This window comes from Solanum tuberosum, unplaced genomic scaffold (assembly GCF_000226075.1).
Source record: "Solanum tuberosum cultivar DM 1-3 516 R44 unplaced genomic scaffold, SolTub_3.0 scf00004, whole genome shotgun sequence".
Classification (NCBI taxonomy): Eukaryota; Viridiplantae; Streptophyta; class Magnoliopsida; order Solanales; family Solanaceae; genus Solanum; species Solanum tuberosum.
The window spans coordinates 2,729,829-2,743,419 of NW_006238930.1; the positions used below are offsets into that span (position 1 = coordinate 2,729,829).

A 13,591-nucleotide genomic window follows, 5' to 3' on the forward strand; every position below is an offset into this window, starting at 1 on the left:
TAAGTAAATTATTTGAAAATTTTAAGCAATTTTTTCCATAAAAGTATTCAAATAAATTTATAAGGTTGACAAAAAAGTTGGTATGAAAGAGAAAATTACTATTTAACTTTTTTTTTAATGTAATTTTTATTTTTATTCTTTTATTCTGTTTTATATATTTTAACTTCTCATATATATATATATATACTTATCTCATCTCAAATTTATGAAATACAAGTAGTAATTAATTGAATTGCCTATTTTAATTCAATAATATACATATTATATGAGATTAATATACTAATATATAACATCAATTTAATTTTCTAATATAAATAATATTCACTTTCTATTTTCTTTTCAAAAAAGATATTGTAAGTGTATATGGATTTCAAAGCACCCAATTAATTATTTTTTAATAGTTAATTGACCTTTAATATTATTGATCCATTATATAATATATGATTAATTGATGTAAGTTGACATTCATAAGTGATTTATATCTCAATATTTTTTTGAATATATATGTTTATAATTATTCAAAATTGATTATATTATGGTAAGTTTTAAAAAACTATTCTTCATCGCATAAAAAAGTAAAAATAATAATTATGATAAAAGATTTTTTAAGTATGAAAATTTAATATGATCATTATTTTAGTTAAATCGGTTTAATGAATTGAATTAGTCTATTATTAAAAAAAAGATTTTAATGACATGTCATGCCAACTAGGAGAGAGTGAGGTTTTTGGAGTGTCAAGTATATTTGGAGGAAATAGTGGTAGTTGAGTGATATTTTGGTCCTAAAATGAAACATAAATGATATTTCAAGACAATTCCCTAAACTTGAATGATCATTTAGGGAATTGACTCGACAAAACGTTACAAAAATTCTTATTGAGCTTGTGCCTAGTAAATTTCCACATCTGAAACAGAATTACTATTGAAGTATCAATCAACTTGTACTTTAATCTCACATTATTGAGGTTTGACTTTTTGATCTCTCTTTATTGGTTCAGCACTAACTTTAACAATTGAATTCTGTCAAATTAAACTTTGGACACTCCAAAAGTCAGCTCAATGGAACGAAGATGGCTAAGAGACCCATGGTCCTGTCAAATGGATCTGACTTTGATACTATGTCAAACTAGTTCAAAGGAAAGAAGATTGTCCAGTGGGATCATTCTCATCAACAAATTCAATTGATTTGCTCATTTTTAAGACTAACAACATCCAATAATCCTAATTTTCTCGAAAATAACCGAACTTTTTTTGGGTTTTTAGCATATTGACAGATTGAGAGTGAAAAAAAACAAGAAAAAGAGTCGAATTGGTACCCGATAACTCCAAGAAGAAAGATTTTGGCGAAAATTGAGCAATTGAGAGGTGGAAGTATTCTTGATCTGCAGTTAAATGATTCCATTTTTTCAAACCCCCATCAGATTCTTGATCAAATTTTACAAACATGCAATAGAAAAAAAAAACAGAGTATGTACCTGGCAGAGAAGAAAGGAGAAGGAAGAAGTAGAAGAGCAGCAAGGCAATGACTATAAACAACAAAGACATGATTACTCATGCCTTTGTTAGTAGCAGCTTTGTAAAGTGTATTTAATCCAACATTTATACATTCCATAGTCACCATAGCTGTAAATGGTAGCACTTCTTTGTAAAAAGTTGTCTCTCTGTTGTTATTGCTTCCCATTTTTGCTTCAAGAACTTCAACTTTTGTATTTCCCAAATATCAATTTCTCCGCGTGGCGGACATGAGCTCTACCTGAAAAATCTGATATTTAATCATACCAGCGTGTGTGTTTAGTAATACTACTTATATATTATGGACCAGAATTAAAGTAACTGTTTTTTCAGCTAAGCTTATATTGGAATTAAAACAACTGTTTTTTTTAGCCAAGTTTATATGGAAATTAAAGTTGAAATCTTTACACTTTTTTTTATTCCTAAGGTCCCATATTGGAGATGACATTTTCTGTTTTTTATTATCTTAGAGTAGAGGTTGTGCAAATTTGGTTAATTCCTAACCATCTATTCATCAAAAAGTATGTTATTTCATTTTCTAATCAGACAGCAGCACTTTCAACTTGCAAAAGTTTTTTTCGAATCAAACCTTCTTCTTTGTACAATTTGTAATTAGACCAAGACTAAATATTTAAACCTTTCGTTTATGACTAAATGTGGTAAACTATTTATGATTGGTCTGAGGAAGTCATGATTTATATACATTAGTTGATGCTATGGGGAAATGCGGAATAAGAATTGATTCATTATATCCATCTAGTTAATTTTATCTATCTATTATCGGAGATTAGAGTCCAAAATTCTTATTGAAATCTAGTTACATGGTAAGTCTTGAAATTTTATATCCTCGATTCTCCTTCTTTTTCTTCCATGTCAATATTACTTTAATGATGTGCAAGGCTTGAAATTTTATATCTTACTTATTTATGTGAAAATCTACTGGTATTCGATTGAAATTTAATAATTGATGACATATCATTTCACCGAAAGGAAATTAGTTAGTGCATATAATTGTGATGTAATTAAAGATAGACAAAAAACATTAGATGAATGGGCACGCTAAGTAGTAGTTGTCCTCATGAGAAATGAGAGTTACTTGTGGGAGTGATAAAAATATTGTGCTTTGGTGTGATAAAGGGGCAATCTACATAATTGGTTTCCTTTCAAATAAACGACAAAAGAGCAAGTGAAGTTTGGAGTAATATTGGACCCGATGTAGATTTGTGTCGATGTCGATCAAACTTAAACACGAAACATTTAATTAAACATTTATTACTCCACTCTACCCTACCTTTTCGGATATAATTGGCACCCATTCAACTAAAAAAGACAAGTGAAGTTTGGAGTGGAACGGTAACACTGTGGAAGGTGAATGGTGACACTAATTGATTGTTGACATTTCGACAATTTATGCACTTCCCTTCAATTATTGGTACTTTCAGCACTACAATAATGCTTTTAAAAAAACAAACAGTGGGAGTGCCTGACAAATTGTGAAATTGACCTGCTTCTTTTATCAAAGAAAAAAGTTGTAAGGAATTAAAAGAGCTAGATTAAAATCTGAAACAATACTAATTAAGTAGCTCCGATATTCATAGACATCTTTAATCTTAGGTTCAAGTTAAGATTATGCTATGAAATATAATGATATCAGTTTATTTAACTATAAGGTTAATTCGTTGGAAGAGTTCTCATTCAACGTGACCTAACACGAATAATTTCACTTCACCACAATCCATGTTGGTAAAACATGAAACTTTGATAGTATAATATATATATATATATATATATAAGAAATTAAAGATGTCTTATTAAAACATCAATATTAGAAGCTGAAACAGTAGTGCAAGCTGGCTTATTAGAAATAGAACAAGGAACCATAAATACAATACAAACTTCATTCACAATAGATGAGAGATCTACTTGTGAGGAAGACGTAAATAAAGTGGAATAGGATTGTAAGGTTGTGGAGAAGAGTCCCAAACAGAGAATGCGCTACTGGAATTCATCCATTTTTCAGTCATTTTTGGGTAATGACGATCTAACACATCTTTCAAACTTTCAGTAGTATTCACCCATTCCAATCCTCTTTTTGTGTATGTCTCCTCGTTGTAATTGCTTGTGAAAAATCTATCTCCCTCTAGCCTCCTGCTATGCATTTTCAAAATATATCAACTTTTATAACTCATCATATATATATGGAGTAGTACACATAAAATTTGTATATATACCAATTACGTACCTTCCTGCCATGAAAAGGAATATGAAAAAAGCAGTTTCAGAAATAACAAAGCCCTTGATCTTTTTCTCCGCCATGATTCCGACTAACAAATCCAATTCTTCTACATTATTATCACCATATACTTCAACAAGTGTTTCAATAACTTCCTTATCATCGCTCAAATCTTCCCATTTAGTGATGGGAATTTGAAATATCCTTCTTCGAAATTCGTTGTACCTTGCAACACTTCTTTCCCTGTCCCTATAAACTACGTACCATCCAAATATCATAAGTGAATTACTAATATTTTAAATAGTAATAAAACGAATAAACTTACTTTCGAGAGCTGGAAGGTCAACATGATCTGGTCTGTCAGTTCCATCAACATCTTGAGCAACAAGATCTCTCATCCACACTGGATAATTCCAAAGCTCAAGAGCTCCACAAGATTGATGCCCCATTGAAACCATTTGATTAAGAAACCCGATTTTAGATAATTTCTCCGCTCCTTTACCTCCAATTAAATCTTCCATTGGGATCCTAATGCAATATATATGAGTACTTTAATTTAACATATTATATATAATCATCTTCAAGTGTGCGCGTATATATATAAGAGGTTGTTTGAAATGTGACTTACTCATTAATCAAAGGGAGAGACTTGTTTGGTGCAGGTGTTGCATCTATATTTCTCAGCTGAAGAGTATCAGGTACGAGTTGATGCAAACGATAGACACTCGAAAATTCCTCCGTTAAAGAGTAAGGCACGCCATGGTTTCTAGGTTTCTTCATTCCAACAAAACCACTCAACCAAAAATCTCCTCCAATGTGTCCAAATGTATCCTTAAACTTTTTCCCTAGCAATCCATACCTACAATATTAATTATTTCGTCACAAAACATGAAAAAGAATGTCACATTTTTTTTTCACCTTTTCATTTTTTAGTCGGTCTCAAGAAGAATTGTAATTAGAAATAATTTAACTTTAAAATTCTCCTTTTACCCTTAGTGAAATAATTTACAATCACATAAGGATTGTTTTGGACCACAAGTTTCAAAAGTTTTTTTTTTTCTCCTTAAACATTATGTGAAGTCAAATGGTGCCACATGAAATGTGACAAAGTAATTTATAAGAATATTAACCAAGAGATACGCATTCCGGCGAGCAAGGTGTCAGTTTTGAGAAGCTCGACAGTCCAATCTATGGTGTGAACTTTTGCAATGACAGCAGAAGTCACCAGCCTAGCATGACGATACAGGTCTTCGTCCTTCAACTCTGGATATTCTTTCTGGAAAAATGGAATATCAAGAATCAAGAAAAAACTGGATTTAGCAACAGAAAATATTTTGTAGCTAAACACTAAAATCCGTTGCTAATCCTAGATAAATTTAAATTAGCGACGAGCAATAGTGACGGACCAGCGACGTTGTTTTTTAGTAGTGAATTCCATAATAATAATAATAATATATGATACGTTAAAAGGTAATTGCAACTCCCTTCGCCCACTTTTAATTGTCATGGTTTCAGTCTAACTATAAAAACTTTAACTAATATTTTATGAAGTGTTTTTTCACGAGATGCAAAAAATTGCAAACTTATAGTACTTTTCTTATAGTTTTTTAATATCTAAATTTTTTGTTTAAAATATTAAATTAAGGAAATCTATTTAACTTTTGAAAATTAATAAAATTAATTTTCGAAAATTGCAACATAATAAATAAAAGTGGACCAAGGAGTAATTAATATGACTAGTTATTAGTACCTTCAAGGCATCACAAACAGCATTGTGCTCTTGAACAAAGAGAGCATAGAGTGTCAAAAGTCCAGCCCAAGTATTGCGAACATCACCAGAGATGATTTTTCCATTTTCATCTTGTTGGATGAGTCCATTTTCTGATAGTTTCAATTTTCCGTCTATAAATGTTCTTACTTTCTTTAAATCATCTGCGTTGTTTCCATAAATTGCACTTCCATCCCTTCATCATCATATTATATTATACAAAATACAAGAGAATTTTAATAAATAATAGAAAAACATGTCATCAAATGTTTTAATACGCATATATATACATTATACTAATATTTCAATTAGAGCAAAAATATAAAATTATTGCAGTATGAAATATTTACCACCAAGGGGTACGTCTGTTCAAGTGACCTGTTTTGATTTCATCTAAGCCCGTAGGAGTTTCGGTGGACTTGTAAAATTTAAAAGACTTGAGAGGGCACTGACTTGCAACATCTTTAGGTGCATCAAGTTTCATCTGTGCATGCACAACATTAATATTACCAACAACAATAAAATTTAGTCAATGGAAGTAAAATTTAATTCTCTAATATGATCGATGGAGCATAGAATGAAATTGATTCTTGAGTCGCCGAAAAAATAATAAAAGTAGCTAGCTAGGCTGACCTGGTTAGTGTCTTCCATATGATCGATCCAATCATGAATCATAAATTGTATCCAAGATGCAGCTATTATGTTAAGTTGTTTTCCAGTGTCTATGAATTTTCTACGTGCTAGTAGCTTCGTTGCTACTACCATTGGATCTGGCTTCTTTAACTGCATGCGCATTTTTTATGTTTATTTTTTTTGGAATAAAGAAATTAGTACAAATTAGGTCTCTTAATTTTTAATTAAACTAAAGGTAATAGAATTAATTAAGCATTACTTATTACCTTGTTAAGCTGATGAACAGGCATCATATTCCTCCCAAAGAAGGAAAATTCACTGCCTGCATTTTCATTGAAAGGGTCGTTATATTTTCCATCGGCAGTTCTATAAGGGTAATCCCCCGAATTTCCGGTATGTGTTGTACCGACGTTGATCAAATTATATTGCTGGTGAAGACGTCGCCGCGCTCCAAGATAAGCTAGCCCCAGGAACACCGGCAGCCGGTGCCAAAAGTTCAATTTATCAACGAAATGGACCATCTGCATGCATCTCACATTAATTATTATAACGAACTTAAAATAATAATAATAATGGAAAGAAATTAATTGTAATGTTGATCACTTCTTTTGAGTCGAAAATCAGACATGACGAATTTGATATTTTAATAAACTTTTATTAAAGTAGCAAAAGTTTATCGTACAAGGATGACTTTGCTTCCTATCAGTTCAAAAGGTAAATATAATCAGTTTGAGAATTAGGGTTAAAAATGAAGAAGATAATTAATCTAATAAAAGAATTACCAGAAACAAAAATTTGTTGATTAGAGTCATTTCCTCAAAGACTTCATGAAAATCTCTGTGAATGAAATTAAGAAGATGGGATAGCAAGAGATTCTCGAGGAATGACATAACCAAACACGTTACGTTATCAATTTCGTCGTTAATTATTTATACGATAATAAAGACAATTGTAATATGATATGATGCTTTTTTGTTTAATTTGGAGTATATATGAAGAGAACATCCTCTTTATATAATACTAATATATAGATACTATATAATTAACAGAAGCATAAGGCATTAGACACCTACTTACAAAAAAAATAAAAATAAAAAATAGCACACGTTGGATGGCTTTGACAATTTAGACATTGTAGCCAAACGTATGTAGCTCAATATCATCTATGTATTGAGAAATGAGTCACTTAACCATACTGATTAGTTAGCTAACAGTTCTGAATAGTTAGTTGATAAGTGCAATTAGATATAACTAATTATGTTACTGTGATTCTGTTATTATGTTGAGCTGGACGCGTAAATGGAGTTGTTTATATTAGAAAGCGTTTTACCATAAATTTGTATTTTCGAAGTGTCATGGATGGAAAATTATTTAAAGGAGATTGTTAAATAATTATACTTCTGGCGTGTTCACGTAGGAATAATATGCGATGTAATTATAATATGGATGCCTACTGCTTTGGTTTAACATTTTGAAAGATCAAAATTTCAAGAAACAAATTAAAACATATATGTACCTTTTTATAATTTCAAATATAATAAATAATGCACTACCGCTAATTCTAAACTTCTAGATAAAGATAAATACCTACTTTTTGTTGAATTAATCTTCAAGCATTATGATGCATGGTCCATGTAAATATTTTCCATACAACAAGCTGGTCCATATATAGGATAGCTAGTGCGCGCAAGTGTATGTATCTCCTCGAACAATTTAATAATAAGACATCCCAAGATATATATATATATATATATATATATATAATAGGAGTTAATATCTCAAATGATCATTAACAGTAATTTTCACAAATCAAGAAACAATAGATTATTTTGATAAAATAGAGCAAGACACCTTAAATACAAACTTGTACATATTACGGTATTAATAAAAAGTTACACACATGATTTTGAGGTCTACTACTGAGGAACACGAAAATAGAGTGGAATAGGATTGTGAGGTTCTGGAGAAGAGTCCCAAACAGAAAATGCACTGTTTGAATTCATCCATTTTTCAGTCATTTCTGGATAGTGACGATCTAACACATCTTTCAAACCTTCAGTAGTATTCACCCATTCCAATCCTTTCTTTGTATACGTCTCCTCGTTATAGTTACTCGTGAAAAATCTGTCTGCCTCTAACCTCCTGTGAATTCGTATAAGTTAGTTACCTGATTGTGTAAACAAAATATTATAGTAATGCATAAAATTTTCTTGTTTTTATTTACAAACCTTATAGCCATGAGAAGGAATATGTTGAACGCAGTTTCTGAAATGGCAAATCCTTTAATCTTTTTCTCCGCCATGAGTCCCACTAATAAATCCAACTCTTCTATATCATCATCATATACTTCACGAAGTGTTTTGATTGCTTCTTCATCATCCGTCAAATCTTCCCATTTCGAAATAGGAATTTGTAGCATTCCTCTTCGAAAGTCATTGTACCTAGCCACACTTCTTTCTCTATCTCTATAAACTGCCATCAAAATATAATTAATTTATTGATTATTGGAAAAGATCTAATTATTCAACAAATAATTATTAACAATAAAGCCCTATATATTTTATTGATGATATTCTGATTGTACGTAATAGGAAAATAAACTTACTTTCAAGGGCTGCAAGGTCAATATGATGTGGCCTATCAGTTCCATCAACATCTTGGGCAATAAGATCTCTCATCCACACTGGATAATTCCAAAGCTCAAGAGCTCCACTAGCTTGATGCCCCATTGAAACCATTTGCTTAGTAAACCCAATTCTTGATAAATTCTCTTTTCCTTTACTCCCAACTACTTCTTCCATCGGAATTCTACAATTTTATGTATATATAATATTGAAATTATAGTGGATAAAGTTAATTTAGTATTATAATAAGTAAAGTTTGTTACGATGAGAATTTTGCATGAGGGCTTACTCATTAGTCAAAGGGAGAGATTTGTTTGGTCCAGGCGTGGCATCTATATTTCTTAGCTGAAGTGTATCAGGTAAGAGTTGATGCATTCTATAAACACACACGAATTCTTCAGTTAGGGAATAAGGCACTCCATGATTCTCAGGTTTTTTCATTCCAACAACACCACTTAAAATGGAGCCAACATGCCCAAATGTATCCTTGAATTTCTTTCCTAGTAATCCATACCTGTCATACAAATTAATTTTAATTTAATCACGCGCCATCGATAGTATAGTTGATATATACTTATATAGTATGGTAATTAAAATATCAAAATAACTAGTGTAAGAGAGATAAATATTAACCAATTGGCACGCATTCCAGCAAGCAAAGTATCGGTTTTGAGAAGCTGAACAGTCCAATCTATGGTGTGAACTTTTGCAATGACAGCTGAAGTGACTAGCCTTGCATGACGATACAACTCTTCGTCTTTTAATTCTGGATATTCTTTCTGAAATATTGAAAATCAAAGTTTTTTTTAAAAAAGATTCAAGATCGTCCATATATGTTTCATTTTTCGTGTTATTAATAGGTATTTATACCTTCATAATTAGTACGTACCTTCAAAGTGTCACAAACAGCATTGTGCTCTTGAACAAAGAGAGCTTGTAGTGTTAAAAGTCCAGCCCAAGTGTTACGAACATCACCAGAGATAATTTTTCCATTTTCATCTTGTTGGATGAGTCCATTTTCTGATAATTTCAGCTTTCCGTCTTTAAATGTTCTCACTTTCTTCAAAACATCCTCGTTACTTCCATAAATTACACTTCCGTCCCTTCATGTGAAAATTCAAAAATAATTATTCCGCACTACTCTATCTTTCTTTTCTAAAGCAACACCTATTTTGGACCAGATAATATAATAATAATAATAATAATTTAGTTTGTCTAAATGAATTTATGATAGATATTTAGAGATCTTACCACCAGGGAGTACGGATGTTCAAGTGACCTTTTTTGATTTCATAAAAATCTGTAGGAGTTTCCTTGGACTTGTTAAACCTAAAGGACTTGAGAGGGCATTCATTAGCAACTTCTTTTGGTGCCCTTAGCTCAACCTGTGCACAAAATTTTTAGTACCATCAAAGTATGTCACAAATTACATACTTCCAGAAAATTACAGTCTAACATCTTTGGGATCATCTAGTTTATAAAATACGTACACAATATATCAACTAAAGTGTATAAGTAATGTACACTTCGATGGTCATGTTAGTGAACTATAGCTAGGTGACAATGTACATTTACGTAAGCTTCCCTATTAATTACTCCATTTTATTTTTCACAAATTGAATGAAAACATTTCATTATCAAAATGCTTCTTAAAAAGGGCCAAAAAAATGAAATTCAAGTAGGCTTACCTGTTGAGTGTCTTCCAAATGATCGATCCAATCATGAACCATAAATTGTATCCAAGAGGCAGCTATCATGTTGAATTGTTTTCCTGTGTCTATGAATTTTTTTCGTGCTAGAAGCTTCGTTGCTACTACCATTGGATCTGGCTTCTTTAACTGCACACATTTCATTTTATTTTTATTAGAAAAAGTGAAAAGAATATGTTTAAATAATTTGCCGTCATTTTGTTACCTAAAAGCTAACCCGTCTATTAAAAATAATACTAATACGAAATTTAATTTCTTTGTCCTTTACTATCACCTACCTCCTTTAAGATTTCTTCTTTAATACTAATTACTCTCCCCGTCCCAATTCAAGTATTTTATTTTTCTTTTTAGTTTGTTTTGTTACGTATGGCTTCTCCCTAATGCGCTGACTTTTTTAGGATAAAGTTAGGTTTAAAATTGATTATTTTTTTTATATGTTGGACCCCTCTTATTAGAGTCAGACACATATCAATTTATGATTTACCGGGTGTCTCATATATAAATTCATTTTCTTTACATGTGCAATTTTAATAGCACAAATTTACAGGACTACATACATTTTTAATTTAAGCCCACATGAAGATTCAAAAGTTTTTCCTTGTTTCTTAATTTTGTATTAGTCAAACTAAAACACTTGAATTAAATCGACGGGAGTATCATTGTTTTTGTCTCGTCTAACTTATTGATATAGAAAATTTACTGCTGATTTATGCAATTATATATATACCTTATTATCCTGATGAACAGGCATCATATTCCTGCCAAAGAAAGAAAATTGACTGCCTGCTCCTTCATTAAAAGGGTCATTGAATTTTCCATCAGCAGTTCTATAAGGGTAATCTGCCGGATTTGATCGAACGCCGGTAGGTGTTCTACCGACGTTGATCAAATTATATTGCTGGTGAAGAGTCCGCCGTGCTCCAAGATAAAGTAGCCCAAAGAACACCGGTAGCCGGTGCCAAAAGTTGTACTTATCAATAAAATGAACAATCTGCATGCATCTCACATTATTAGCAACTACGTAGACAATAAACAAAAAAAAATAACTATCGAATCAGGATCAACTAGGACATAAAATAAAATATTTGGTCGAACTCTTCTTTACCAGAAAAAATAATTTATCGATGAGGGTCATTTTCTCGAAGATCTCATGGAAATCTTTGTGGATGAATTTACGAAGAGGGGATAGCAAGAGATTCTTGAGCATAACAAAAGACATTGTTTATACTAGAAATTAATATCACTTGTAATATGATTTTGGAGTATATATGGAGGTAACGTCCCCTCTCTCTCTATATATAGCAAACACATAAGTAATAATATTAGCAGAAGACATGCACTAAGATAATATAGCCCAATTGGGAATAAATAATAGTAGCATGTTGGATGGCTTTGACAATTATTTTCCAATTTTAGCCGCCAGCTAAATGATAAGATCTTGTAAAATTTTGAAAGAAAAAAAATGTATATATGGTGTGCACGTATAGAAGACAATGTATGAGTCAAAAAGAAAGAGCTGAGATAGCATTTTTTATATCACGTATGACGAATATACTAATTGAAATTCACTCTGCCTTTAGCTCCAGATTTGCAATTTAATAAGTTTTTAGATGATTGGTTCAGTAGATGTGATTAAATAGACGGCTTTTGGTAAAATTATCTAATGACATATGTAGGATATGAATGTGATTTCTCTAATTTTGATTAGAAATTTCAGATCTAAGCCTTTAAAATTTGAATCAATCAAGTTAGCGAGTTTTGGTAGAAGATAAAGTTTATAAGCATATGGTTCATCGCAACCCAATATTTTTAATAAGATTGATGGGTGGAAGGAGACAATAAATTTAGAACGTTATTTATACAAAAGAAATTTCATTTTCATTAAGGAAATTATTTCTTTTATTTTTAAGAAGTTTACTTTTTTCTAGATTTTTTTTTTTCAAAATCAAAGTGAAAAATACAGGAAAATTGAAAGAACATTTTCTCAAAAATGTTCTCCTCCCTACCAAACACACCCCATAAGTGTCGGTCTGTTTGGTCAAACACGTTTCTTTCTATGAATAGCTTAGAAGACTTTGAATGTTCCATTTTACTTTAAGAGCCTAATAAAATAATTCAAATCTTAATTTATGTAATTAAAAAATATATTTTAAATTATCCTATTCTTTAGGTAACACATCAAAATTTGAGTGGCGGCGAAATGATATTTACTTGATTAAAAATTGTGCAAGAGGATAAAATATTGTAATCAATTTGCACTTGCTTCAACCTCGAGTTCTTTCCGATAATGCTTTTATACAAATATAATTAAATTTGACCCTTTTTTAAAATTAAAACTAAATTAGTTATGATTCAACTTTTAAAATATCAAATCAAATCACTAGTCAATTTTTCAAAAAATCATAGTTAACTTGATTTATTGATTTTCTTTGTAAATCCATCTATTTATCGGGAATATCAATCAAAGGAGCAAGATATCATACTTCACTTGTACAACAATATCAAATCTCTCTAATTTTTTCTTTTAAAGAAAATAAAATGCTTTATGATAATGGAAAAATAGAGAGAAAATTGGTGTACTTTCTTTTATTACTATTAGCTTAATCTTTCCCCCAAATCCACTTAGTTTCCAATCTGCAGGTTACATTTTTTTTACTCGTTTTATGTAAAAGTTCGATGATGGATCAAGTAAACAAACGGATTGGGCCAATCAAACTGCAGGTTACTAAAAAGTGAATTTGATTTTAGGGTTACTTACCAATATGTACGGGTAACAAAAATTCTTTTCAACAAAATGGACATGTGTATGCAATGTATCGAAGGGGCAGACCCACCCTTGAATAATAAGGGGGGTAAAGAGATATTCCTTATCGAAAAATTACATCGTATAGAAAGTCTAATTTTAGTTTAATAAATATATATAAATATTGACATCTTTTGACACGAGGTAAATTTTTAGTCTAGTGATTAAAACATTGTGAAAATTAGGGGTGTACATAACCGGGTTGGTTCGGGTTTTTCAAATATCAAATTAAACTTTTTGTGTCGGATTTTTAAATCTATAAACCAAACCAATAAAACTCGGGTTTTTCAACCTCGGATTTTTTCGAGC

At 30.9% G+C, this 13,591-nt stretch overlaps 3 protein-coding genes across 3 annotated transcripts in view; all 3 read right to left on the reverse strand.

Moving 5' to 3' along the window:
* The window catches only part of LOC102584773 (WAT1-related protein At3g28050-like), a 6,204-nt gene extending 4,215 nt beyond the window's left edge, over positions 1 to 1,989 (reverse strand). The window contains exons 1-2 of the mRNA XM_006338477.2: positions 1,476 to 1,989; positions 1,317 to 1,382 (exon numbers count right to left, since the gene is read on the reverse strand). Coding sequence (XP_006338539.1) covers positions 1,317 to 1,382; positions 1,476 to 1,681 — 272 coding nt within the window. The 5' untranslated portion in view covers positions 1,682 to 1,989. The remainder of the gene's footprint in view (positions 1 to 1,316; positions 1,383 to 1,475) is intronic.
* Positions 1,990 to 3,361: 1,372 nt separating this feature from the next.
* LOC102579471 (alpha-dioxygenase 1-like) lies at positions 3,362 to 7,071 on the reverse strand. Its single transcript, XM_006338728.2, has 10 exons — positions 6,929 to 7,071; positions 6,413 to 6,667; positions 6,147 to 6,296; positions 5,864 to 5,997; positions 5,496 to 5,709; positions 4,876 to 5,021; positions 4,374 to 4,604; positions 4,071 to 4,273; positions 3,755 to 4,001; positions 3,362 to 3,660 (listed from the first exon to the last, which is right to left on the reverse strand). The coding sequence occupies exons 1-10, from the start codon at positions 7,034 to 7,036 to the stop codon at positions 3,432 to 3,434; spliced, it is 1,917 nt and encodes a 638-aa protein (XP_006338790.1). The 5' UTR covers positions 7,037 to 7,071; the 3' UTR covers positions 3,362 to 3,431.
* An 884-nt stretch (positions 7,072 to 7,955) lies between these two features.
* Positions 7,956 to 11,788, reverse strand: LOC102584442 (alpha-dioxygenase 1-like). The gene is made up of 10 exons (XM_006338476.2): positions 11,585 to 11,788; positions 11,207 to 11,470; positions 10,459 to 10,608; positions 10,022 to 10,155; positions 9,660 to 9,873; positions 9,404 to 9,549; positions 9,060 to 9,284; positions 8,752 to 8,954; positions 8,375 to 8,618; positions 7,956 to 8,288 (listed from the first exon to the last, which is right to left on the reverse strand). Exons 1-10 carry the CDS (start codon positions 11,696 to 11,698, stop codon positions 8,063 to 8,065), a joined length of 1,920 nt encoding a protein of 639 aa, XP_006338538.1. The 5' UTR covers positions 11,699 to 11,788; the 3' UTR covers positions 7,956 to 8,062.
* Positions 11,789 to 13,591: the final 1,803 nt, after the last annotated feature.